The 26985-nt window shown below is 43.8% G+C and overlaps 1 protein-coding gene across 1 annotated transcript in view; it reads left to right on the forward strand.

Annotated features, from left to right (window-relative positions):
* DROSHA (drosha ribonuclease III) overlaps nucleotides 1-26985 on the forward strand; it is a 140759-nt gene that overhangs the window by 16007 nt on the left and 97767 nt on the right. Inside the window, exons 6-12 of the mRNA XM_017889448.1 lie at nucleotides 1497-1607; nucleotides 1842-2073; nucleotides 6177-6318; nucleotides 8607-8761; nucleotides 12730-12810; nucleotides 21803-21889; nucleotides 23941-24027. Coding sequence (XP_017744937.1) covers nucleotides 1497-1607; nucleotides 1842-2073; nucleotides 6177-6318; nucleotides 8607-8761; nucleotides 12730-12810; nucleotides 21803-21889; nucleotides 23941-24027 — 895 coding nt within the window. The remainder of the gene's footprint in view (nucleotides 1-1496; nucleotides 1608-1841; nucleotides 2074-6176; nucleotides 6319-8606; nucleotides 8762-12729; nucleotides 12811-21802; nucleotides 21890-23940; nucleotides 24028-26985) is intronic.

A 26985-nucleotide genomic window follows, 5' to 3' on the forward strand; every position in this document is an offset into this window, starting at 1 on the left:
GTGTTATGTGTGGTGTTTGTTTTATTTTTGTTTATGTTTGTGCTTTATTTTTTCTACAGTGAACATACATTGACAGTAATTTTTCTGGTAACAAAACTAATGATGCATATTGTAATGTTTAGAAGTTGTGTAAATAATGTATATACTCTTTCTAATCCTCCCCAAGTATACATACCTAAACACACATATATACATACAGACTTTGCCTGTTATAAAATTACAAGTTAGTGGTAGAGTTAATGAGAATACTTGTTACTTTGATCTGGATGTAAACTTTCATGGATAGTAGTAACTTTGTTAGTGGAGCTGTGAAGGCTACCAGCTGGGCTTACAAAGCAGTTTTTCTACTTAGCTGGATTCTCAAGGTCTCTGTGTTCTACCTAAATTTCTTGGGCTTAAATTAAAATCCACCCTTTTTTTTTTTGTTTTGTTTTGTTTTGTTTTGTTTTGTTTTTTTTTTTGTTTTGTTGTTATCATTGTTGTTTTGAGATGGGGTTTTGCTCTGTTGCCCAGGCTGGAGTGCGTGGTACGATCATATCTCACTGCAGCCTCAGCCTTTCAGGCTCATGTGATCCTCCCACCTCAGCCTCCTGAGTAGCTGGGACTACAGGTGTGCACCAACATGCCTGGCTAATTTTTGTATTTCTTGTAGAGACAGGGTTTCACCATGTTACCCAGGCTGGTCTGGAACCCCTGGGCTTAAGTGATCCTCCCGCCTCGGCCTTTCAAAGTGCTGGGATTACAGACGTGAGCCACCACGCCCAGCTGATCCTGTAGGTTTTTCCCTCCAAGTACATCCATCTGATGGGTCTTTGCAGATTTCAAGCCCCAGGAAGTCAAGGAGATAGAGTTGTTTTTTCATCCTTCTTTATTGACTGAGTTAATATTTGTGAGGACCAAAATTAGGCAAAATGTTGGTTTGCCAAGTAGTAATGCCCAACACTGGGGTTCCAGAGACATAGTTAGGGATGACATAACTGGTTCATTCTTGGATTATAATTATAGTTCTCAGGCTAAATTTATGGCCATATTGAGACACTGTTTTGTGAAATTTTGAAGTCTTTTTTTCCTGGCAAAGACAGATGTGGAGGATTCAAAACTAGTATTCTCATTGCTAAAATTGTCCATACGAGGCCGGGCGCGGTGGCTCAAGCCTGTAGTCCCAGCACTTTGGGAGGCCGAGACGGGTGGATCATGAGGTCAGGAGATCGAGACCATCCTGGCTAACACGGTGAAACCCCGTCTCTACTAAAAGTACAAAAGCTAGCCGGGCGAGGTGGCGGGCGCCTGTAGTCCCAGCTACTCGGGAGGCTGAGGCAGGAGAATGGCGTAAACCCGGGAGGCAGAGCTTGCAGTGAGCTGAGATCCGGCCACTGCACTCCAGCCCGGGCGACAGAGCAAGACTCCGTCTCAAAAAAAAAAAAAAAAAAAAAAAAAAAGGAAATTGTCCATACGTGGACATTTCCAAACATTTCGCAAATATGTTTTTCTTTTAGGAGTTACGGTTTATCGGTTGTTCCTGAACCTGCTGGATGCACACCAGAATTACCTGGGGAGATTATTAAAAATACAGATTCTTGGGCCCCACCCCTGGAGATTGTGAATCAGTAAGTAGATCTGGGGTGGGGCCTGGGAATTTGTATTTTTAAACAAGTAAACTTCAGGTGATTCTGATGCCACCAGACTGGTATTTGGGAATCACTGGTTTAACAAAAGTACACATGGCGATTTGGCATGGTATTTGTATTTTAGGTGAAAAATGCACCAAAGAGGTGAAATAGAATAGTTTTTATAATGGAAGAGTATGTTTAATAATTAACCTCCTTTGCCCTCTTTTGAAGTCGCTCCCCAAGTAGGGAGAAGAAGAGAGCTCGTTGGGAGGAAGAAAAAGACCGATGGAGTGACAACCAGAGCTCTGGCAAAGACAAGAACTATACCTCAATCAAGGAAAAAGAGCCTGAGGAGACCACGCCTGACAAGAATGAGGAGGAGGAAGAAGAACTTCTTAAGCCTGTGTGGATTCGATGCACTCATTCAGAAAACTACTACTCCAGTGACCCCATGGATCAGGTGGTAGGTCCGAAGCAGCATACAAGCTGTAGACCAGGGTTTCTGTGCGTTGTCACTGTTGGCATTTGGGGCTGGATAATTCTTGATTGTGGGGACTGCGCTATGTGTTGTAGGATGTTTAGCAGCATCTCTGGGCTCTGCCTATTAGATTCCAGTAGTACCCCTCCCCAGTTGTGATTACCAAAAATGTCTTCAAATATTGCTAAATGTCCCTTGGGGAAAAGATCACCCCAGTTGAGAATCACTGTTACAGACAAAAGCTGTTTTAAAAAGCTAAAGGCCAAGAGTGCAGTAGGTTAATTAAAGTATTTTTTACAATGAATTTTTATTTATTTGAGACGGTCTCGCTCTGTCACCCAGGCTGGAGTGCAGTGGCACGATTGTGGTTCACTGCAGCCTTGATCTTCCAGGCTCGAGTGATTCTCCTACTTCAGCCTCTTGAGTAGCTGGAACTACAGGGACACGAGCCACCGTGACTGGCTAATTTTTTAATTTATTTTTTAGTAGAGATGAGGTCATACTATTGCCCACTCTGGTCTCGAACTCCTGAGCTCAAGCAATCCCCCAGCCTTGGCCTCCCAAAGTGTTGGGATTACAGGTGTGAGTCACTGTGCCCAGCCTATTCTACATTTTTAATGATACTGGTAGTCTCGATACTGGTGGTTTCATAAGCTTTCATGTGTAACTAGTTTATGCAGTTTGTGGTGTGTATATGTATATGTGTGTGTATTTTTTCTCCAAAATGAGAAATAAGGAAGAATTTGAGTTTGTCTCTTTAAAGTGTATCCTTGACCAAAAGAGCACCAACCCTCTGAAGCTGCCCATGCATATCAGCTAGTTTTGCAGAAAGGGAGAGCCATTGTCACCCTTAATGGGCTGGAGGGAGGACTCCTAGAGCACATGCTGCCAGGGCTGGGGTGCCTGTGGTGGTACATTGCCATCGCAGACTCCACCACTATCTCTGCATGCTCACTTCTCTTTTCTTTCTTCCATCTCCATTTTATTTTCTGTCACTGTCTCCTTTTTGCTCTCTCTTCCCCTCTTCCTCTCTTCCCCTTAGGCATTATGCCTCCATCCTGTTAGGCATATTTGCCACAGAGTAGGCATGCAGTAATGTTCATTGATTAAATGAATGAGTATACATCTCATTCATTTAATCAATGAACTCATGTACAGATTTAGGGCATGAAAAGTTGCAGATGTTAGATTTAGTGCATGGGATTAGGTAAGAGATAAGAGAGGATTTTGTTTGGAATTTTGTGAAAATAGCTTCTATTTGGACTCGATCTGTGGGGAACTTGAGATTTCTGTGTTTTTGGAAACAAAGGATTTGAGAAGTCTCTCATAGTGGTGTGATATTTTATTTGATAAATTAGAGCAGGCTTTTAAGTCATAGTTGATGTGGTACAGGGAAGGGAAAGCTCACATACTGTGCACTTTCACGGTGCCAGAATGTTACTCCATGCTTCTCATGTTGTCTTAGTTAACCCTGAAAATACCCCTGGCAAGAGGGTCGTTCTGTCAGTTAGAAATGCTGCTGGGAAGGCCGGGCGCAGTGGCTCAAGCTTGTAATCCCAGCACTTTGGGAGGCCGAGACGCGGGCCGGATCTAGTCAGAGATCGCAAAACATCCTGCTAACACAGGTGAACACCCCGTCTGCTACTAAAAAGAAATAGCAAAAAACTAGCCGGGCCCAAAGGGTGGCCCGGGCACCCTGTAGGTCCCAGCTAGCTCGGGAGGCTGAGGCCAGAGAGAAGGGCGGGGGGGAACTCCGGGAGGCGGAGCCTTTACAGTGAGCTGACGACCTGCCACATGCACTCCAGCCTGGGCGACAAGAGGGCCCAGACTCCGTCTCAAAAAAAAAAAAAAAAAGAGGAAAAAGCTGCCAATAACACCTGACTAAGTGGGACTTAAGCTGAGTTTGTTCTTCTCATGATAAGGTACCTGGAGGGAGGCCATGGCTGGTGTTCACTGAGTGGCTCAGTGATGGCAGGCCCTGCCGTCTTCCTGAGCATCTTCCACAGTTGCAGGATGATGCAGGACCAGCAGGCCTCAGGTCCTTATACACCTGTGTCCCCACATGTAGGATTCAGAGGGCATGTTGGGTGAGCATTCTTCCAGTGTCTTGCCCGAGCTCTCCTTTCATGCCTTGACTCCCCTTCCGTCCCTTTACCAGAGCCATGTGACATGCCTACCCCAGGGATTTGTTTTTCCTTACTGCCATGACAGAGTTCCACAAACAGCATGGCTTGAAACCACACACATTTGTCATCTCACAGCTCGGGAGGCCAGAAGTCCAGCTTGGGTCTCACTAGCTCCATCAGGATGTCAGTAGGTCTGTGTTCCTTTATGGAGGCTCTGGAGAAAATCTGTTTTCTTACTCATTCAGGTTGCTGGCAGAGTTCAGTTCCTTGTGTCTGGAGGACAGAGGACCTTGTATCCTTGCTGGCTGTAAGGTCAGGGCACTTCTTGGTTCCTCCAGGCCATGTGCATTCCTTGACTTGTGGATCTCTTCCTCTGTCTTCAAAGTCAGTAATGGTGGTTGAGTCCTTCTCATGCTTTAAATATCTCTTGCCTCTTTTTCTGTTACATCTCTGACCCCTGTTGGCAAAGGTTCCCTGCTTTTAAGGGCTCCTGTGCTAAGATTGGGTCCACCCAGCTGCAAGTCCGTTTTGCCGTGTAAGTTAACATATATATTTAATTTCTGGGGATTAGGACATGGACATCTTTGGGAGGGGTGGGTGGTTCAGTCTACCTTCCCAGAGATCAGAAGTTCTCTGCCCCAAATCTGATAGAATCCTGCTTCTATTAGGAAGAAGGAAAGAATGGCTGCCATAGTATTATTATTCTTAAAACAATAAAGATGAAGACACTAAAGTTCAAGGAGTTTAAACAGGCAGAGCTGGTATTTTTTTATTACTTATATGTATGAGTATATTAAAACTGCAGTGTAGGAGGAAGACTGATAAACTCAAAAGGCTGTCATTCGCCTTTGAGTTTTGTCGTCTGTGGTGCAGAGAAGGTGATGAGGATGTCAAAGCTATACAGGCATTGCCACTCTCAACAATGAGATGGGGCCTGAATTATCCCCTCTTCTGGGTACCAGATTTTATGATTTGCCTTAATTTTACATTTGGCAGGTCTGGTTTTTACATTTTAAGGCTACTAAGTCAGAGTGTGGACATGTGAAATGATTTTCAGCCTGGAAAATGAGTGAGGAAAAGTGGAAAATTTCCTCTAGGAATGCTTCGCAGAGTCCCATGTTTGTTCTGTGTGTTTGTGTGTGTGTGTGAAAGAGAATGTGTGCATGTTTATATCCTCGTGTTTAAGGCATGAGTGTGTGTGTGTGTGAGAGAGAGAGAGAGAGAGAGACAAAGAGGATATATATGATATTCCTTGTTCCTTGTTGGATTGGTATAGGAGAAGATAGATTATCAGTGATTTTTCAGTAGGAAGTGTACATTCCCTAGGAAGATATTTGGTGTCAGTTGTTATGATTCTTTGAGGTCATGATTTTTAAAAAAATGTCATATTAAGAGGGTGTAGATGAACTGTTGTAATGTTTCTTTTCTTTTTTTTTTTTTGAGATGAGGTCTCACTGTGTCACCCAGGCTAGAGTATAGTGGCACAGTCATAGCTCACTGCTTCCTCCAACTCTTGGGCTCAAACAGTTCTCCTGCCTTAGCCTCCCAAGTAGCACAGGCACAGACCACCTGGCTAATTTTTTTCTTTTTCATAGAGTTAGGGTCTTGCTATGTTGCTCAGGCTGGTCTTGAGCTCCTCGCCTTGAGCAATCCTCCTTCCTCCCTCCGCCTCTCAAAGTGTGCTAGGATTACAGGCATGAGCAGCCACGCCTGGCCTGCTCTAATGTTTCTGAATGTTGGCAAGGCACATTTACCTGAGGACTGTGTCAGCGATAAGTGTGTGTTTGATTCACAGTATGATTGCCAGTACTTGAGCATTTTGTTTTTAAATGTTTGTTAAATTGAGGGTTGAAAAATAGCATCTTGCTGTTAAAAATGCTTTGATTACCTGTGAGATCTTACATATCTTTGATATGATCGTTATTGATATAGTTCCTAATAGTGATCCTTTATTTTTAAAAGGGAGATTCTACAGTAGTTGGAACAAGTAGGCTTCGTGACTTATATGACAAATTTGAGGAGGAGTTGGGGAGCAGGCAAGAAAAGGCCAAAGCTGCTCGGCCTCCATGGGAACCTCCGAAGACGAAGCTCGATGAAGATTTAGGTGAGTCAGAATCATTAACTAGCCTGAGACCGTTGCCATTATAGCTTCATTCCTGAATTTTGGGGAAATACCCTTGAGAGTCCCACATTGAGATTTCTTCCTTTTCATTTTATTTTTCTTAATTACAGTCAGTAAGATACATAGAAGTGGAACTTCCTTCTTTTGATCATATTTTCCTTGGTTACATTTGGCAGAATACAGCCGCGATCTCATTTGCAAGGCATGCTAACAAGTGTGCCCCTTGGAGAGTTGTCCAGTCAGGAGAGTTCAGCATCTTTCCAAAAGAAGGAGCCTGTGCCCCCTGCCTCTCATGAGGACAGGCATCCTTCCTTGGCCCTCTCCTTTGCCAGGTGTACCTGGTTTGAGGAGGGAAATAACGACTATAACCCAGCTCTGTTTGAAGGTTTCTCTCCACTCGTGTAGACAGTTTGCATAGCTTTTTCATAAAGTGGTCTGTTTTTTCATTTGTATGTTCTGAGGTTCCAAGTAGGTGGTGAGATCTTTGAGGATAGAAATTACTTTTTACCACTTTGTATCCTTAGCCCCTAACAGAATGCCATGCACAGATGAGACATTCAGTGTGCATTTACCTGCATGTTCTCTCTGGCTCTCATCTGCCCACCTCCATGACATCCCACATGCTGAGAGGCAGTTATCCATACTGGGCAAAGGCACCTGAGTCGGGAGCTGGATGGCCTGGGTTTGAATCCCTGCTCTAACACCTACTTGATATGTGACCTTGGGCCAGAAGTTCATCTCCGTCTCAGATTTTTCCCATTTGTAAAATAGGGATGACAGTAGCATCTATCTCATGCAGTACACGTAAATACAATTCCATGTTGGATTTTATTATGCTACTAATATGTTAATCTCTTATAGGATTAATTTATTTTAAAACTAATTATTTTCTTTTGTAGTGATGGAATCTCACTATGTAGGATTAATCTAACTTCTAGGTCTTTTTTAAAAAAAAATGGTGGTAAAATACACATGATACGAAATTTACCATCTTAACCATTTTTAAGCATATAGTTCAATAGGGTTCAATATGACATTGTTTGCAACCAGTCGCCAGAACTATTTTCCTTTCATAAAACTGAAACTCTGTACCTGTTGAGGAATAACTCCCCAGACCCCAATTCTCCTGTTCCCTTATTACTACTATGCTACTTTCTATCTCTGTGAATTTGACTCTCAGGTATCTCATATATGTGGAATCATGTATGTTTGTCTTTTTGTGACTGGCTTGTTTCAGTTAGCATAAGTCTGTGTCTGTTTTTATTCAGCCACTTTAAGGACTAACATCTCTTGCTGTTATTGAGGGAAAAAAATGTCAAGTCTTTGGTCTTGCATTCCCAGCCTTCACTGTGGCATTCTCAGCACTCCCAGCCCTAACCTCCCAGTGTTTTTCTGTGTGGCCCACGCTCTAGCTAGTCCACTGTATTCTTAGCTCTATGCTTTTGCCTATGGTGCTCCCTCTTCATTCCTTTCTTCTTCTCTCCTCCTTATCATGCTTCTCCCATCCTGTCGCAGTGCCTGGGTCACATGTGCTCCTTCTTTGAAATTATCACCAGCCTTTCTGGATCCCAGTGAAACTGCCCTTTTGTGGATCATTACATAGCTCAAGTGTTAAACTACATACTACTACTATGGTTTTTCATTTTATCTGACATTGCTCATTGAGTCTTACTTTTTCTCTAAAGATGTTTATTTTCTTTGCTTCCCTAACTAGATTGTGACTTAGCATTGTGGTCTATTTTTTTTTTATGGTGTTGCTTAGTAGAGTATTTGCTGTAGAGTAGGCCCTTAAGTATTTTCTAGAAGAATAAAGAACTCTTCTTACCTTTAGAGGTTTAGGTCATTTGGAAGTCTCCACAAAAACCAGTTTGTCAGCTGGATGTGGTGGCTCATGCCTATACTCCCAGCACTTTGGGAGGCCGAGACGGGTGTTTCACCTGAGGTCAGGAGTTCGAGACCAGCCTGGCCAGCATGACAAAATCCTATCTCTACTAAAAATACAAAAGTTAGCTAGGTGTGGTGGTGGGCGCCTGTAATCCCAGCTACTCGGGAGGCTAAGGCAGGAGAATCACTTGAACTTGGGAGGCGGAGGTTGCAGTGAGCCGAGATCATGCACTGCACTCCAGTCTGGGTGACAGAGTGAGACTCCCTGCACTCCAGCCTGGGTGACAGAGCAAGACTCCGTCTCAAAAAAAAAAAAAAAAAAGAAAAGAAAAAACCCAGTTTGTTAGTTCCATCAATTTCTGTGTTTTTCTCCCAACCCCTGTTAGAGAGTTCCAGTGAATCCGAGTGTGAGTCTGATGAGGACAGCACCTGTTCTAGCAGCTCAGACTCTGAAGTTTTTGACGTTATTGCAGAAATCAAACGCAAAAAGGCCCACCCTGATCGGCTTCATGATGAACTTTGGTACAACGATCCAGGCCAGGTGCGTGTTTTTATGCCCTTGCTGTGAAGGTTGCAAACCCAGACGTAACGGTTATTGCTCTGGGCTCAGAAGATGCGTGTTGCCTTGTATTGAAACTGAATTTTACTCTCAGGCTTGTGTCCTTCAGAGCTATTTTTTTCAGCTTCAGGTTCAGTTCCAAAGCATAAGCACCAGAGCAGCTGTCCCTTGAATCATTTTTGATGATGTTTGTAAATTCCGTGTTGGGGAGAGGAGTAATGGCCCTGCCTCATTAAACTTGGAGTAGATGGAAGAAGACACATGGTAGGATGAGGAGAGAGAACTCGGAGGTCTTTTTAGAAGTAGTTCACCTGGAAGGTATCTTGCTGTGTAATAGTAAATAAGTCCTATAAAATTTCATTTTTTTAAGTTGATAACAGTCACAAGTTCTCTTCCTTGTTAAGCATGTTTGAGCTAATGACATAATAGGTGGACATAATTATTTTTATTTTTAATTACTGTCTTAATATGAAGTAATACATAATAAAATTAGCATTGTTGAAAAGATTTGTGTCACACAGATAGATAATACGTACAAAATGGTATCTTTAATCCGTGTAAAGTTAGAAAGCATAATAAAGCATATCTATAAAAAGATAATTTAAAATTTATATTTCGTGAGTAAATTTATAATGTTCTATATTAATTAAAAAGCTTTTCTCCTGGTTCTTGTTAGACAACAGCTATCCATCTTTTATTTATAGAATGTCTGGGAGAAATGTATTTTGTGTGTTCCTTTTACTGTCTTGGAATTGAGCAGAAATGTTTGCAAAACTGTCAGTGCATTTTAAAACTTGGTTTTCTTTTTAAACAGCTTTGTTGAGTTATAATTTACATATGATACAATTGTACTTCAAATTTATAATCCAGCATTTTTTAGTATATTCATGGGGCTGCACAACTATCACTACAATTGAATTTTAGGACATTTTTGTCCCCCCTAAAATAAACTTCCTCCATATATGGGTTATTTTGTTTTTTTTGAGACCTGGTCTCACACTGTTGCTCTGGCTGGAGTGCACTGGCGCAATAATGGCTCACTGGAGCCTTGACTTCCCAGGCCAAAGCGATTCACCCGCTTCAGCCTCCCAAGTATCTAGGACTATAGGGGTGCCCCACTATGCCTGGCTAGTATTTTTTTTTTTTTTGAGATAGAGTTTTATTCTTATTGCCTAGGCTGGAGTGCAATGGTGCGATCTTGGCTCACCGCAACCCCTGCCTCCCAGGTTCAAGTGATTCTTCTGCCTCAGCCTCCCGAGTAGCTGGGATTACAGGCATACGCCACCACGCCTGGCCAATTTTGTACTTTTAGTAGAGATGGGGTTTCTCCATGTTGGTCAGGCTGGTCTCGAACTCCTGACCTCAGGTGATCTACCTGGCTCAGCCTTCCAAAGTCTTGGGATTACAGGTGTGAGCCACTGCGCCCGGTCTGCCTGGCTAGTTTAAAAAAATTATTTGTAGAGATGAGGTCTTGCTATGTTGCCCAGGCTGGTCTCAAACTCCTAGGCTCAAGCAGTCTTCCTGCCTCAGCCTCCCGAAGTGTTGGAATTACAGGTGTTAGCTACTGTGCCTGGCCCTCTAGTCTTTTTACTTGACTGTTGTTTTCCTGTTTCACAAGAAGCCTCTACACTGATTTCCATGGATACCTGTTTCTATCAGAAATTCAACAGTGCTTTGTATACAGTCTCTGTAATGCTGTTTAGTGTTATTGGTTTTGTGTCCTCTGTATAGTTGAGCCTTGTGAAGGGCTGAATATGTGGGATCCCAGACCTTGATAAAAGGCAAGCATGTAGGATGTCTCTACTTCCCTGGAGATCAGTGAGCACTAAGTTAATTTTTTATATTTTTCATCACAGAAGTCATGAGTGGCATTAAGAGTATGTTATAACTTTTTTTTTTTTTGAGACGGAGTCTCCAAAAAACTCCTGCTCTGTTGCCCAGGCTGGAGTTGGAGTGCAGTGGTGCGATCTCAGCTCACTGCAAGCTCCACCTCCCAGGTTCAAGTGATTTTCCTGCCTTAATCTCCCCAGTGGCTGTGACTACAGGCTTGTGCCACCACACCCAGCTGATTTTTGTATTTTTAGTAGAGACGAGGTTTCACCATGTTGGCTAGGCTCGTCTTGAACTCCTGACCTCAAGTGATCTGCCTGCCTTGGCCTCCCCAAGTGCTAAGATTACAGGCATGAGCTATTGCACCCGGCCTTAGGAGTGTGTTACAACTTTTTTTTTTTTTTTGAGATAGAGTTTCATTCTTATTGCCTAGGCTGGAGCGCAGTGGTACAATCTCAGCTCGTTGCAACCTCTGCATATCTAGTGCAAGCAATTCTCCCTGCCTCAGCCTCATGAGTAGCTGGGATTACAGGCGCCCGCCACCACGCCCAGTTAATTTTTGTGTTTTTTAAGTAGAGATGGGGTTTTGCCATGTTGGCCAGGCTGGTCTTGAACTCTTGACCTCAGGTGATCCGTCTGCCTCAGCCTCCCAAAGTGCTGGGATTATAGGCGTGTGCCACTGCGCACAGCCATGTTATGACTTTTGATGAAATCCTGTTGGGAGCCAGCTGTTACTTTAGATAATATCTTAACATAATCTTTCTTTTCGGCAGTAATATTCCTTTGCTGTACCACCTGGATCTTTAGATTTCCCAAGAGGCTAAAGCAAAGTTACAGCTTTTACTTTAACACTTTTTTTTCAAAAGTCTTACTGACTTTTATATTTTAATTGGACATAATGAGTTATAAATCTCAATAACTTTAAAGAAATACGTGTGTGTATATATGTATATATGTATTTTTTCTTTTAAGGCTAGTCAAGTGAAGAAGCAGTGGGAGTGGAGAAGGAACGAAGAAGTCGAACTGGCTGTGATCAATTATTTGTAAAAACCATTACACTCTGACCAGCCTACATTTGTAAATTATTACAAAGAAAGAGAAATGGAACTCCACTTCTTCATTTTCCCTATCTGAGCTCTGGTCTTGTTTTTGATTCAGTATTACCATCTATACCAGAGGAACTCATGAACCCGGCTTGTGAGGCCCTTCAGATTTTGATCTTAGTTCTGCTTCTTTTGATCTTCTCCCCCACATAAATGGTCCATTTTATTTATATGGGTCTCGTGGCCCAGAGCATGACGTGGACTTCCTGCCTTCTCTCCTTTTCTGATGCGTGCTGGTGCCTCTTGTGGAGCAGCCCTCTTGTTTTCTTGTCCATCCCATCTGTTTGACGCCCCAGCATTACCTACTTTCGAGTGATTTTTTTTTCTTTTAAATTATGAAGCATATCATATATATGTTGTTCTCCTGTCTAGAACAGATATTCCTTGAGCACATGGACCCGCTGTTCTTTATCATCCCCATGCTTAGCACTTGTCCGTTCCAGAAGTTTTGAAGAATTGCTTGCCTATGGAGCCTTGTGGGCGGAGTTTGTGGCACTAAAACAAATTCAGGGAAAGAGATATAATCTAACCTGACCAGTGTGGGAAGTTTTTCTGGCTTTAGTAGCATTTTCTTCTCTCCGCTAGTGAGGTACCTTACAGTTTCTCTTTTCAAAACATTGAATCCGCAGGTCACCTTCAAAACGCTCTATGTGTTCCTCCAGGATATAAAATTTGCTTTTGTGAAAGAGTCATTTTTCTTGAGATAAGAAATAGGGAAACAAAAATGTCCTGGGAATTGGTAGAAGAAGATGGGGGCAAACAGTGTGCTGACATTGATATTTTCTGCTTGGCTGCACAAATAACTCGGGAATGCAGGGTTGTCATACAGTTTCCCTTTATCAGACAATATAGAGAGTTTGCAGCTTTATTGGTTTTGGAACATCCGTTTAATCTTCTAACCGTGACAGCCTCTCAGAGCTTCAGTGCTCATGACATTAAAACCCACACATTTTCGGAGGCATCATTGTGCATGGTGTGGATTTTCCCTCCAATAAAATTACATTGTGTTTCTGACAGATGAATGATGGACCACTCTGCAAATGCAGCGCAAAGGCAAGACGCACAGGAATTAGGCACAGCATTTATCCTGGAGAAGAGGTAACTGGTTTGGGTTATTATGTTTGTAAATGCCGAGAAGCCAGAAGTAGACAGATGTTGCTGTTCTTTCCCCCGTAAATGAAATGATACCATCAAAATTCTCTTCATATTCCCTGATAGTCTCTGTTACTGATAATTGTGGAGGAAAGCACTTGGGTTTTGGGGGTGGAGTGGGGAATGTTCTCGAGGAAACATTAACAAAAGTTTTAGTAGTTTTATATTTAAAATAGGCATGGTGTATTTGATAGGTGTTTCCCATTTTAAGTATTCTTCAACTGTACATGTTATAGTTTTATGTTTCATCATAAGTGGCTATGAATGGCCCTGGAGAGACGCTCTTACTAAAGTGCTCTGAGGCGCATGTCTTCTCTCTCTGTTAGTCTGTCCCTTTCAATTATTGTCCCTCATTTGTTCCCTTTATCTTTTATTTTTATAAGCTATTTTTGTTAATCCCAGGCTCCTCACTTTATAATTCAGCGCATTATATTTAAACACAGTATACGTAAAACCTCGATTTCTATTTAAAACTTGTTTGAGGGCTCAATAATAATGGGAATAAAGACTAGGAGATGGTGCCTGATAATTTGAAATACTTGCATCACTTCTGCTCATTTGTCTTTGAAAGTCGGCAAGTGTAGCAAGGAATTGTGGGACAGGGTGGCATCTTGTGAGTGTTTGTGCACATACCTCAGGTTGGGAGCTCTGAGATGTTGATGAGGGATCAACACCTGTGACAGGAAAAGAGCAGAGGTGGGAACTATTCCCCTGTGATGTGGGTCTGATCAGGCCTGGCTTATCAGAATTTTTGTGTGTTGTGCTGGAATGGCCGTCATACCCCCATCTGTCTCAGTCCCCACAGCAAGGTGCCCCAGGAAGGGCACGACCCTGGGAGAGGGGGCTCTGCAGCTGAGGCTGACCCTGAAGGAGCCAATAGCTACAGGCTGTGTGCTGACTACACAGTGCACATTTGGACAGCAGGCTCTTCCTTGAAGGCAGACTAGATGGGCAGTGGTGCCAGCTAGGGACCCGTAGGCAGGAAAGGCAGGTGATAGTTTGGTCTCCTGGAAGAATGGTCTCATTTTGGGGACTCAGCATGGGTCATTGTATCTGGCTAGTTGGATGTTTGGCAGTGGAAGTTAGCTTAATTATATAGCTTAGCCTTGATAAGCGGGGTCCATGCTGTTGGGCTCATGTGAAGCCTCCTCTCTGCTGCTGTGGTCATTTCATTCATGTGCCCCTCCTGTCGCTCTGGGGTGGCCGAGGTCACAGGGTGGCTGGCACCAACTGCCCCAGTCATTTTGTCTGCTTGGTACCTGGTACCTCTTCCATGGTGGTGCTGTCTGACGGACCTCCATGTGTGAGATAGAGCTCGTCATGCTCCCTTCCATTTGTCCACCTGCAAGTCTCTGCCCCAAGACCTTCTCATCCGTCCCCTTTTCTTCTAGGCCCCTGACCAGCTGGCATGGCCACCACTTGCTTCTGCCCATGAGTCCATCTCTATTCTAACTTCAGGCCACTTCTCTTTCCACACAAAGTGGATGACCAGGTACACTGCCTGAAACTCCGCCCACTGGGAGAGATTTCCCCACAGCGCTGTCTTTCAGAACCATCCCAGAGTGAGGCTGTAGTGCCATCTGTTTTTGGCTCACCCACTCTTGTCAACTGAGCCATTTGTAAACCAAGTTTGGGCTTTTTCCTCTGCTTTCATCCATACACCCTTAGTCATCAGCTGAGGGAGGGGAGCTGGTGGTGGTGGTGGTGAGTGGTGGAGCCGTGGGGATCTGGGCCACCTGCCCAGGCAGCTTGTTTGTGCTCTTAGCTCCTGGGTATGCTTGACTCTGGCAGTACCACGCCTGCCTTTTGATGGATTGTTGCTGATGCCGTATTGCCTGGTGGGACTGACAGAATTTAGCCTATGATGGGTGATTCTGGCCACATGTGTATCTGGTATCTCTTGGCCAGGCCTTACATCTCTTATCAGGGCCAAGTAGCACATCTGGAATATTCTTTCAAAGGCATTCTTTCAAAGGCACGTACGTCTTCACTGTAGATAGCAGGTCTTGCTCCAGAACGTCAGGGACCAGCATTGTGATTCTCCCAATGTGGACTGCCACAGATTCCTTTTGGCATCTTTTCCCACCAACACTGTAGGATCTGCTGAAACATATGGCCCCAGTAGCAGGGCTGCTTATACTCTAGCCTGGAACAGCTGAGGCCCTTTCTCACATGGGCTGTCCTCAGCGGGGGCAGCTGTTTGTGCCGTTTGTGCCACTCTGTAAGTGGATTGAAGCAGTGTTTCTACATGTGCATTCTCTTGCCTCCTGAGCCTGAAAAGGCCCACTAGGTGTTGTGCTTTCTTCATTGTAGGAGGTGGAAGATAAAATAATTGTCTTTTACTTTGGAGGGGATGTCTTGGCATTCCCCAGACCACTGGACTCCTAAAAATTGTGTGGCTGCGGCAAGCCCCTAAATCTTTGTAGGGTTGATCTCACATCCACTGTGGTGCATGCGTGCATGCCTGATCATCATAATGTCAGAGGTGTAATGGAGCAGTGTGAGCTTCTGCAGTATGCCTGGACGGTTGGGAACTCCTTGGTATTATGAGTGGGTGGGAGCATTAACACAGCCCTGGGGCAAAACTATAAATGTCTGTGAATCATTCTGATCCTCATTTCTGATTGGGATAGAAAATAACCCATTCACGTAATCAGTTGCCACATACTTTATATCTGCTCCAGCTAAACTACAACACCTGGCCTGGCAGCTACACTCAGAGCTCCTGCTTGGTTGAGTTTGTGGTAGTTCGCAGTCATCCTTCAGGACCTTCAGGGGCCAGACAGGTGAATTAATCAGAGATAGGACCGGTACCATCTCCCTTATATCCTTCAGATCCTTAAGGGTGGCACTAATCTCCTCTATCCCTCCAGTGCAATATTGGTTTTGATGCCTGGGTTGACGGGTGTTGTGTTAATTTAATTTCTGCTTGACTTTCCCATTAGGATAGCTCTTATTCCACATGTCAAGGACCCAGTGTTGAGTAGCACATTGGGTCTGCCAAGAATGTCAATTCTAGTGGTACATTCAAGGACTAGGGAAAGGACCACTGGGTAGATCTGTGATTCAGTAGACCCACTGTAAGTCAGACCTTGACCAAGATCCATTTGTTACCTTGGCCTCTTATTCTCTACTCTAACTGGGGTACCATAGTGATGTATCCAGTCTCCAAGTATCAATGATGATTCAGATACTGCATCTAACATGGCTTGAACTGTCTGCTATTCTTCTTTTCCCAGTGTACAGCTCCCCAGGTAAATGGCCATAAGCCCCTTTGGGGAATGACAGGGTTGTCAAGGCCGTTTTTGCTTGTTATTTTGTTACAGGGTCCTTCCTCCTGGGATCTGACCACCTCTTTAGTCAGTGGATTTCAGTCCAAAAAACGTGATCAGGTCTGGAACTGGGCAGGGAATAGTGTGACTGTTTATTGGAATGACCTGCCTTCAGTCTCTTGGTTATCCATTCTTGATTTCTCATGTTTGTACAAACTAAGTAGTACTCGTATTGGTTACCCACTTGTTTTGTACCCAAGGACACCATGTTCTATTAACTATTTCCGTGACCTTTGTGGGTCAGACCCCCGTGGCTGCCACTGTGGCCTGGCTTCCAGCACTTAGCCCTATCACCTGGCATCTCTTGTTTCAGGATTCTGTCATCCCTGTTACTGCTGGCGAGCTCTGCTCTCTGACCACTTTTGTGGTCAGCCCTGGCCTGCAGGGGAGGTTGCTACTGATCTTCCTCATGATGTTTGTGCTCCTATCACCTGCACATTCGTTTTGGTGTGTCCTCTGGGGCTTCCCATGCAACACGATTATTTGGCATATTTTCCAGCCATAGATACTGTATCCATTCTAACTTCCTTGAGTCCTTGAATTCCTTCCTCCAGTGTCTACCCCGGCAATTCTGGTATTTCAGCTTTGCTCAGTGTGGGTCATTGCTTCTTCATGCTTTTAGGAGCCATGCTAGTAGGGAGTTCTCAACATACCCTGGTGTTGTTGTATCCTGAGTGCTCCCAAGTCAATATACTCTTCTCTAAACAATTTTATGTTCTGGCCCTGTTGATCAAGCGCTCTCATCATCATGTCCTCTGCAGACTTCTCTGGCTGTTGCTACATGCTAGTTAGTTCCTGCAATTCTTCTGAAATATAATCTGTTGCCTTCCAGCACCTCCCCGTTTGGGGCCCTGAAATGACCCCAATTATAGGTATTGACCTGGAGTGTGTGAGGGGGCATAGTGTTGCCTTGTAGGTTCTTCCATTGTCTTCTGGCACAATTGAGCAGTTGCTCTTAATTGGGAGGGATGTGCCATCTCTGCAGTCAGACGGTTTAGAGGAATCTGGGGAGTCAAAACCTAAATGTCCCCATTTCAGGTTTCCTGGGCCCTGACCATGGCTAATTGCCTTTGAGGTTCGGCCACTCTCACAGGTAAGCCTTGGGCTTGGTCCTTGCTGTGACCTCTCACTGTAGGTAGTGAGAGTTTCTTCTGGCTTTCACATCTGGTTTTCAATAGTCTTTTCTCCTCCTCTGCTGTTATACTTCTATAATGCAATGGTTCTCTAAGTGAAGGCTTCCAACTGAGACTCATACAGCTTCACCTGGGAACTTGTTAGAAAGGCAGATTCTCAGCCCATCCCAGCCACTGAATCAGAAACTGGGAGTGGGAAAGAAGCACTCTGAGATTTAACCAGCCCTCCAGGTGATTTCTGGGCAGACTAAGGTTTGGGGACTATGGTAGAGCATCAGTGGTGCTTAGCGACAGCCATCCGTCCCTGAAGGATCATAACCATTGTTCTTATAGCTACCATTTTCTCCACAGTCTTAAACACCTGGGTGTTTGGCCTACTTCCAGTGTACAGCTTCTAATTCACCATCTTTAAAGTTTAGTTGCCTTGCCATCTGGTGCCAGGGGTTGTCTGTGTTCCACTTACCACCAGTGATGGCATCTTCATTGCTTGTTGGGAGGTGATTGAGCTCCGAAACACCATCTTATTTGCTGTTTTCTTGGGTCACTCCTAGTGCCAACAGCTGCATCTTGGGTTCTCTAGAAGCAGATGCTAAGATGGAGTTCTGGGTACATGAGATTTATTAGGCATCAACGAAAGGTGGAAGCAGGATTGGAAAGAAGGATTGGCTGAACTGAAAGCTGCATTTAGCCTGGGAGTGATCTGTGGAATGCATATTGCCCGTTTGAGTTGGGCTGAAATGGCTGGGCCTTTATACCTCTGCCTTGCTCAGTACCTGATGTTGGGCCATACCTGAGGTCAGAGGAGGGAGATCTGCAGTGGAGAGAGATCCTGAAGAAGCTTATAGCTGTAAGCTCCCTGCTCTCTGTGCCCTCCACAGCCAGGCAGCAAGTCTTTCCTTGAACGTGGGTCTGTGCAGCACATCCCCATGTCTATCACAGGTACACCCAATCATGCCATCATAACTGATGCTGTCACAGCACACTTCTTTTGCTGGCTTTGTTTGCCTTTTTTTTTTTTTTTTGATACGGAGTTTTGTTCTTGTTGCCTAGGCAGGAGTGAAATGGCTTGATCTCAGCTCACGGCAACCTCCACCTCCCGGGTTCAAGTGATTCTCCTGCCTCAGCCTCCCAAGTAACTGGGATTGCAGGCATGCGTCACCACGCCTGGCTAATTTTGTATTTTCAGTAGAGACAGGGTTTCTCCATGTTGGTCAGGCTGGTCTTGAACTCCCGACCTCAGGCAATCTGCCCACCTTGGCCTCCCAAAGTGCTGGCATGAGCCACCGTGCCTGGCCAGCTTTTTCCTGTCTTAAGATCCATACATATTCTCTTCCACCATCTCTCATGCTTTCTTCATTTCTGACCTTTTTGATTTTTACCCAGCATATTTATTCCTTCCAGCTTTAAAAATTTCCTATTAACTCTCGCTGCTGTTAGTTCTCAGATTAATTTCCCCACTTTTTTTTTTCAGTTTATTCATAAGTATAACCAAAGGTCAGTTATTATGTTATTTTATAAGTAAAAGGAAGATGGTCATAGGATTCTAGATCTAGAAAGATCCTTAAATCTTATGGTCTGAACCCCCTCTGGAGTATATTGTAAGTGGCATATTGTGGCTATAAGATTAAGAGTAGCTATAACTTCATTCAGGTGTCTCACAGGGCCGATACTCCATGTCAGCAGTGTTGTCCGTGTCAGCCTGTGTCAGCAGTCTACAACCTAGCCTGGAGATTTCCAGGAGACAAGGCCACCTCGGCACAGATGGAGCTTTCATAAGTCTTAAAGTTTCCCCTTACAAGAATAGTTTAAACTCCTTTTAGAAAAGAGACATCTGGTAACTGATCTGGACTGAATACAGGTGTAAGTAAAGGAGAAGGATCTTCCAAACTTGAGTATGGTCTCCGGATGAAGACCCTCCTGTTGACTTGGTCATCTGACTCCCTGGCTATATCTGGCCTGCATCTGCTGTCCGTCTTGTAAGAGAATAAGCAGAACAAACTGCTTGAGCATCGGTTGGTAACTAAGACTTATCTTTGAGGAGAATCAGATGGAAAGGGAGAAGTGTCTCCTGAAAGAGCTGGTTAATTAGGTCCATTGGAAACACCCCACCCACCAACACGACAGTTGGGGATGGTGATGGCATTTGCCTAAGCAGGTGAGTAGTGGCACTCATTTCTCTGAGAGAATCATGAGAGTTAGCTCTGATCCAGCTATCGGGTGAGCCGTATGGACTATTCCACAGCAGGTCTGGCAGTTTTTGTTCTGCTTTCTGGCCGATTGCTACCTACTGTGTGTACTTTTTACCTCTGTTATGGAAATTGCCACCAGGCAAAACCTGCCAAAATTATTCTTAAGATCCTTCCAGGCCCCTAGTAAGCGGGGACAGGCTCCCAAGTGGAGGAGGACAGTCTGGATGCCGGGGACACCCTTGGCTTCATGAGCTGACTGCCAGCTGGTGTGTCTCCAGCCCTTGCTGTGCCAGAGGAGCATCTCAGCCTGAAGGATCCTGGGATTGTGACACCCTAGGCCAGGAAGTCGTAGGTCAGGTTTATCTGCAGAAAGCCTCTATGTTGTTGTCTGCCAGTGGGGGATTTAGAAGATGATCCCCTGCAAGTCTGTACAATCACTGAAGGACACGTTATACCCTCTGCACTCCTGATGGGACTGCGCGGCTTCTCCAGGGATGTGCTCCATCCTCAGATGCCTGCTGGGTGCTGTGTACTCCAGTCACACAGCCTCAGCTCAGAGTCGCATCACTTGGCCTGTCTGATCCATAGGCCTTCAAGCTGTGGAATGATGATCCTGAGTTTGCGGGGTAACCATTGGTTGCACTACAGGCATTACCAATCACCACCTGGGTCATGGTTAGGACAGTGGCTGTTACCTCCACAGCCTGCTCAGATGAGGAGGCATGCCCCAGACACCGTAGAAGTCTGCAAAGAGGTTTACCCTTTGTCAAGGACAGAAATTCAGAGCCTCCTTGAAGACCTGATGCAGGGACTCAGTGAGAAAGTTGTCACTGGCTGTACTGTGTGTATCACACGGGAAGTGGTCTGTAACTCACAGACTGAAAAATATAACGGTAGCTATCTCCAAAGATGGTAAGGTCTCTCATGACTTCAACACCCAGTCAAGGTTATCCAGGAAGCACAACTTGATGGGGCTGTGGGCATAGAGCGGGCGGCCATAAGCTGTCCCTGTCCTGTGCTGCAGTGACTGTTCATGACTTGGAGAATAGCACACCATAGCATGAACCTCTCCATCAAGGGCTGAAAGTGGCTGGTGTAAAGTTCAGGAAGGAACATTTAAGCATGTTTCAGTGGGTTTATGCAGCTGCCACCTCCATGGGACTGGGGCACCGCTGGGAGAGCCCTGTATAGGCCACCTTGCAGCCAAATGTTTATGATTTTCTTTTTGTTTTTGTTTTGAGACAAGGTCTCCCTCTGTCACCCAGGCTGGAATGCAGTTGTGCAATCTTGGCTCACTGCAACTTCCGCTTCCTGAGCTCAAGTGATCTCCTGCCTCTTCTTCCTAAGTAGCTGGGACCACAGGCATGCACCACCACACCAGGCTAATTTTTGTGAAGACAGGTTTTGCCATGTTGCCCAGGCTGGTCTTGAACTCCTGAGCTTAAGCAGACCTCCCACCTTGGCCTCCCAAAGTGCTGTGATTACAGGCATGAACCACTGCCTGGCCCTACTTTACAGTTGTTTTTAAGGGGAGCCCCATCACAGGCCAAACGAGCTCTCTTGGCCTCTGAAGTTAATCAAGCTCTATGGGCCTTTGCCATGCTGGAAAATGCCAAGACATAACCACCCAACCAAGTGTTCCCAGCTGCAGCTCACACCTCTCCCAGCCCCAGCTTGGCACCCTCTAGCCAGAGGTCTGACAGCTGGCTCGCTCTCCTTGGGCTTCCCAGGCCCATCACCCACAGGACGAGATGCAGTCCAGCGGTCTGCAGCAAGGTCAGAGCTACTTCTACTGGCAGCTGCAATAAAGGGGAGTCCCAAATGGGCCCATCTCAGGCAAACCTCATGAGTTCGTTCAGACTCTCCTTACAACTGACGTGGCCTACTCGCCTCGTCAGGTGGAAGAACACCAGGTCTTCATCAAGGACAGGCCACCTATGTGTACTCGTGGTCCAGTGGGTGTCCCCCGGCACCCTCATGGATGGTAACTGCTCATTTGCCAAGTTCACGGTATTTTGGAGGCCCCAAAACCCTCAGACATTTTTGGCCTTATTGGACATCCCTGCTTCACCAGCACCTGAGGAAGTGGCTGAGAGCTGGAGACTGGCCAGCCCTTTTTTGTTGGTCTAGGTATGGCAAAGCCAGTACTGTTCTTTCCTACCAGTCTGTGAAGGAACAGACATAAAATCTCTTTTGTTAGATGTGAATCTAGGAAATACAATATATTTTTAAGTAAAAATACTCTGTTATACTTGTAAACTGATTTTCGTTTTTTTCCCCTCAGGCTATCAAGCCCTGTCGTCCTATGACCAACAATGCTGGCAGACTTTTCCACTACCGGATCACAGTCTCCCCGCCTACGAACTTTTTAGTAAGTTTCTAAAGAATCACATGCATATCATTTAAAATGTACATAGAGTAAAATGTGAATAGGCTAAAGTTACTCCGTTCTTAAATGTTCTTACTTTGAAATATATTTTATTTTTATGTTGAGAAATTGATCTTTATCACGATGATGTTTCTTTCAGCTTCCTCTTCACTATACTACTATATCTTTTTTTCATTAAATATTGTTGGCATCACTTAATAGCCAAATTCATAGTAGCCAACAATGTTGGAGCTATGGAGTGGGAAGAAAATATAGAACACTTCCACATCTCTTAAAAATTGGTGAACAGCGGCCAGGCCTAGCGGCTCACGCCTGTAATCCCAGCACTTTGGGAGGCTGAGGTGGGCGGATCACAAGGTCAGGAGATCGAGACCATCCTGGCTAACACGGTGAAATCTCATCTCTGCTAAAAATATAAAAAATTAGCCAGGCGTGCTGGTGGGCGCCATGGTGAAACCCCGTCTCTACTAAAAATACAAAAAATTAGCTGGGCATGGTGGCGGGCACCTGTAGTCCCAGTTACTTGGGAGTCTGAGGTAGGAGAATGGTGTGAACCCAGGAAGCAGAGCTTGCAGTGAGCCGAGATCGCGCCCCTGCACTTCAGCCTGCGCAACAACAACAACAACAACAACAAAGTTTTTGAAGAAATGTCAAACTGTTTCCAAAGTGGCTATACCATTTTTGCTCACTATTTTTTTCTCTTTTCAGAGGTGAGATCTCACTTTATTGCCCAGGCTGAATTTGAACTCCGGCCTCAAGTGATCCTCTTGCCTCAGCCTCCCAAGTAGCTGGGATTACAGGCATGTGCCACTGTGCCTGGCTCTCTTTTATTTAATTTAGACCATCTTTGTTAAGGTTTTCAAATATAAATTAACAATAATATTGGCAAAACAAATAATATATATTTTGATATTCTTTTGTTCCCCCTTATTCCAAGTTGTTCTTAGTAGATAATGTTTAAAAGAATGAAATCTAGTATCTGTGTTAGAAATATGTCTTATAGGCCATCAGTCTTAATAATTACTGCCATATTTAGCATTTAAGGTTAAAAATGGCTGGGCCTGGTGGCTCATGCTTGTAATCCCAGCACTTTGGGAGGCTGAGGCAGGCAGATCACTTGAAGTCAGGAGTTCGAGACCAGCCTAGTAGAGATGGTGAAACCCCATTACTAAATACAAAAACTAGCCTGGCATAGTGGCGCATGCCTGTAATCCCAGCTGCTCAGGAGGCTGAGACACGATAATTGCTGGAACCTGGGAGGTGGAGTTTGTAGTGAGCCAAGATCATGCCCCTGCACTCCAGCCTGGGCAACAGAGTGAGACTTCATCTCAAAAACACACACACACACAGACACATACACGCGCACACACACACGCGCACACACACAATGTTGGGTTATAAGAATGGCATAAGAAATAGAGTCCCTCATGCTTAGATTGATATATGTATTATTTAGTTACAAATCTAATTTTCTGGGAATTAAGGCCTTTGAACTTGTATGGGAATTGATTTTTTGCAGTGTTTGGTTGGTTGACTTCTTGGAGAGGCTGGGAGTAGAGCTATGAGGGGTTGACCTTCTGGCACCCAGAGGCCTTTCAGAGACTTCTAGGCTGTTGCTAGTCTCCACTCTATGATGCTGAGTCTTTTTCCACTTTGCATTTGAGTTAGCTGTATTATTTACCTTGCTCCTGTTAGGACTTCTGTTAGTTCAGAAACATAGTTCATTAAGAACAAAACTGGTAGTATTGTGAGATTAAATAAAACAAGTTCCTAGAAAATGAAGCTTAGTATAGCCTTTGATTTATTTATGGCACCCATAATATTACATCATTAATTGTCTAAGTACATAAATATTATACTTACTATCTGAAGCCAGAGAATTTCATGTAAAATTAAACTTTGTATAAAGTTCTCCCTGGTGTCTGAAAGGAAGTCCTTATGTTCTATTGGTTACTTTGAGTCCTGATGGATTTCTGCACATGCAAACTGTGTCATTTATTTAATTTGGGGTTCATGTTTCTGTTTGCTTTTAGACTGACAGGCCAACTGTCATAGAATACGATGATCACGAGTATATCTTTGAAGGATTTTCTATGTTTGCACATGCCCCCCTGACCAATGTAAGTATGTGCTAGTTGGCTGCTTTTCTCTTTCCTTGTACCTCCTTCATCCCTTCTTTCCAAAAGTCAAAACATTTCCTGTCATCTGCCTCCTAAGAAACGTTTCCTCTGCGTCCCTCTGTAACGTGAATGAGCTGCAGGAAGTCTGCAGTAGTGTGTCAGGTGGCAGTGTGACGTCTGTGTTAATGAGTCACAGGTTCGGTCTGCATTAAATGCTGTAAGTAAACATGTGTCAGAGTAACATTTTGAGAGTGTGAAAGCTTGGAAAAGGAGGATAAACTGTGGAGTAATGTGTTAAAGCTATTTTGGGTTGGTTGTCCTTCAAAAGAAAGTTGGAAAGTTTTAAGGAGAAGCCATTGTTTAGTCTCTGAGCAAAAGAAACAGAGCTTATTCAGGACGTTTGGAGCCTGAATTCATGAAGTACATTTTCTGCTTTTGAATCCCAGGAATGTGTCTTCAAGAGACTTTGACATACGGATTCATGATATTTTTATACAGGTATTAAGTCTGCTTTGTTGGTAATTGGTTCAAATGGAAGTTCCTGATCCGTGAGTCAGAATCTTTCCATCTCCATGCTGGCAGTCCCAGGAATTGTCTGTCTTACTCCAGTTGGATGTAGAGTGAATTGGCTGGCAGTGGCACAGGAAGTGATGTGTGGCAGTGTACTTGACCCAGTACAGATGCTGTTGTAGAAGTTATTGAATTGTAGCTATTATATATCCACATCAAATGGAATGTTGTTTAACCTTTTCTGGTTTGGTTACATGAAATTACATCTGCAATTTGAAAAATTATTTTAGTACTGTTTACTTCACAGATGAAATTCAGTTCCATTGGAGAGTACAGTTAAGACTCAGATCTTTGCCTTACCTTAGCCTTTTTTGTCATTTTTTTTGTATAAGTAGATATGATTCCATAGCAGTGATGCTAATTTAAGACAAATTGTTTTCCTAATGAGATTTTCTTTATTTCACAGTATTTTTTATCCTAGAGAATTTTCTTTGAGAAGATGATTACATTGTAAATGTAAAATAAAATCATTTGATAATATATATGTTTTTCTTCAAGGGGGACCATCTGTTGTTCACTAATGTAGAAAAGCAATAATATGGGCCAGGCGCGGTGGCTCACGCCTGTAATCCCAGCACTTTGGGAGGTCGAGGTAGGTGGATCACTTGAGGTCAGGAGTTCGAGACCAGCTTGGCCAACATGGTGAAACCTCATGTGTTTACTAAAAATCCAAAATTAGCTAGGGGTGGTGGTGTGCGTCTGTAAACCCAGCTACTCGAGAGGTTGAGGCATGAGAATCACTTGAACCTGGGAGGCAAAAGTTTCAGTGAGCCAAGGTCGTGCTGCTGCACTCCAGCCTGCGCAGAAGAGTGAAACTGTGTCTCAAATAAATAAAGAAATATAGAAAAGCAATAATATTAGGCCATTCTTAAATAATCTTTATGGAAAGGTACTAAGAGGTTTCTGAACTTTCATGATTTCTTTGCTTTTTTTTTTTTTAAGTATCACAAACTTTCAAACCCTTTGTTACACCAAATCTCATAGCCTTAGAGTTGATTACCCTCCACCCCCCACCATCTACTGCCTGTCTCTTTTTCCCCCACAAAGGGCTTATAAATACACAGAATTTAGTTAGCATGAAAATACTTAAAACTATTCTTCATCTTATTTCTTGATTCCCTAGAATTAATAGAGATCTTATTTTGACTTTTAGGATCACCTTAAACAAAGAAGGATAGCGGTGTGGCTTTAGAGAGACCAGGGTTTAAAATTAGTGATAGCTCTGTGATTTGACATTTCAATCTGTATAAGCTTTGGCTTTCTCATCTGTAAGATGAGGGTATTAGTTGGAGCAATCTCATTGGCTTTTGTGAAAAATAAATAAGATGGCACATGAAAAGTGTTTATCATGGTGTTTGGCACATAATAAATACTGGCACCTCTCTCTTTGGAAAGGATTTCAGACAGAGCTGGGTTTGAATCTTCTAATCCTTTTTTTTTTTTTTTACCTTGGACAAGTGAATTCTTTAAACTTCATGAATGATAGCAATGCTTGGGGTTTTAGTGGAGAATCAGACATAATTTTTTAAAAATATGCGACTTAAAAAAAAAACAAAACAATATTTTAGGTTTATAGCAAAAGTTCGATGAGAAAACATCATTCTTAAAAATGTCCCCAGCACAAGGTTTGACCTGAGAGGCCACTGATGTAATATTTAGTCCACAGTCATTACTGTTATTATAAAACCAAAAGGACAGAAAAAATATTCATGGCTTCAACAATATATATATATATTATTTATTATTTATATTTTTTTGAGACGGAATCTCGCTCTGTCGCACCCAAGGCTGGAGCGCCAGTGGCCGGATTCTCAAGGCTTCACTGCGAAGCCCGACCTCCCCCAGGTTCGCGCCATTCTCCTGCCTCAGCCCTCAACGAGTAGCTGGGACTACAGGCACCCGCCACACGCCGGTAATTTTTTGTTTTTTTTCTTTTTAGGTAGAGACGGGGTTTTCACCATGTGAGTCAGTTTGTTTGGGATATGCTGGTCTCGATTATCACTGACTCCGTAGATCGTGCCCTCTCAGGCGCCCTCCCAATAGTGCTAGGCTATTACAGGCCCACCGCACCTGGCTGTTCAGCATATATTTTATGTAAATGTTCAAGTTCTCGATGAGAACTTTATTCTGTGACAAACCTCATCATTTATGTCAGAGATGTTGATAAAAATAAACTGAGTTTTAAGCTGAGTGTTGTACAGTTCATAGGAATTAGATCCATCAAAGGCTTCTTGAATTTGAAATAGCCTCCTAAGGAAAAAAATTGTTAAACTGCTTTACCACTCTGATTCCTTTTCTTGCTAGAGAGAGAATGTCAGCAAGAATGTCATGCAAATGATGGTAATGATAGAATCTCCACCAAATCTAGTTCTACAAGTTCTCTTAAGG

This window comes from Rhinopithecus bieti, unplaced genomic scaffold (genome assembly GCF_001698545.2).
Source record: "Rhinopithecus bieti isolate Rb0 unplaced genomic scaffold, ASM169854v2 scaffold_17882, whole genome shotgun sequence".
Lineage (NCBI taxonomy): Eukaryota > Metazoa > Chordata > Mammalia > Primates > Cercopithecidae > Rhinopithecus > Rhinopithecus bieti.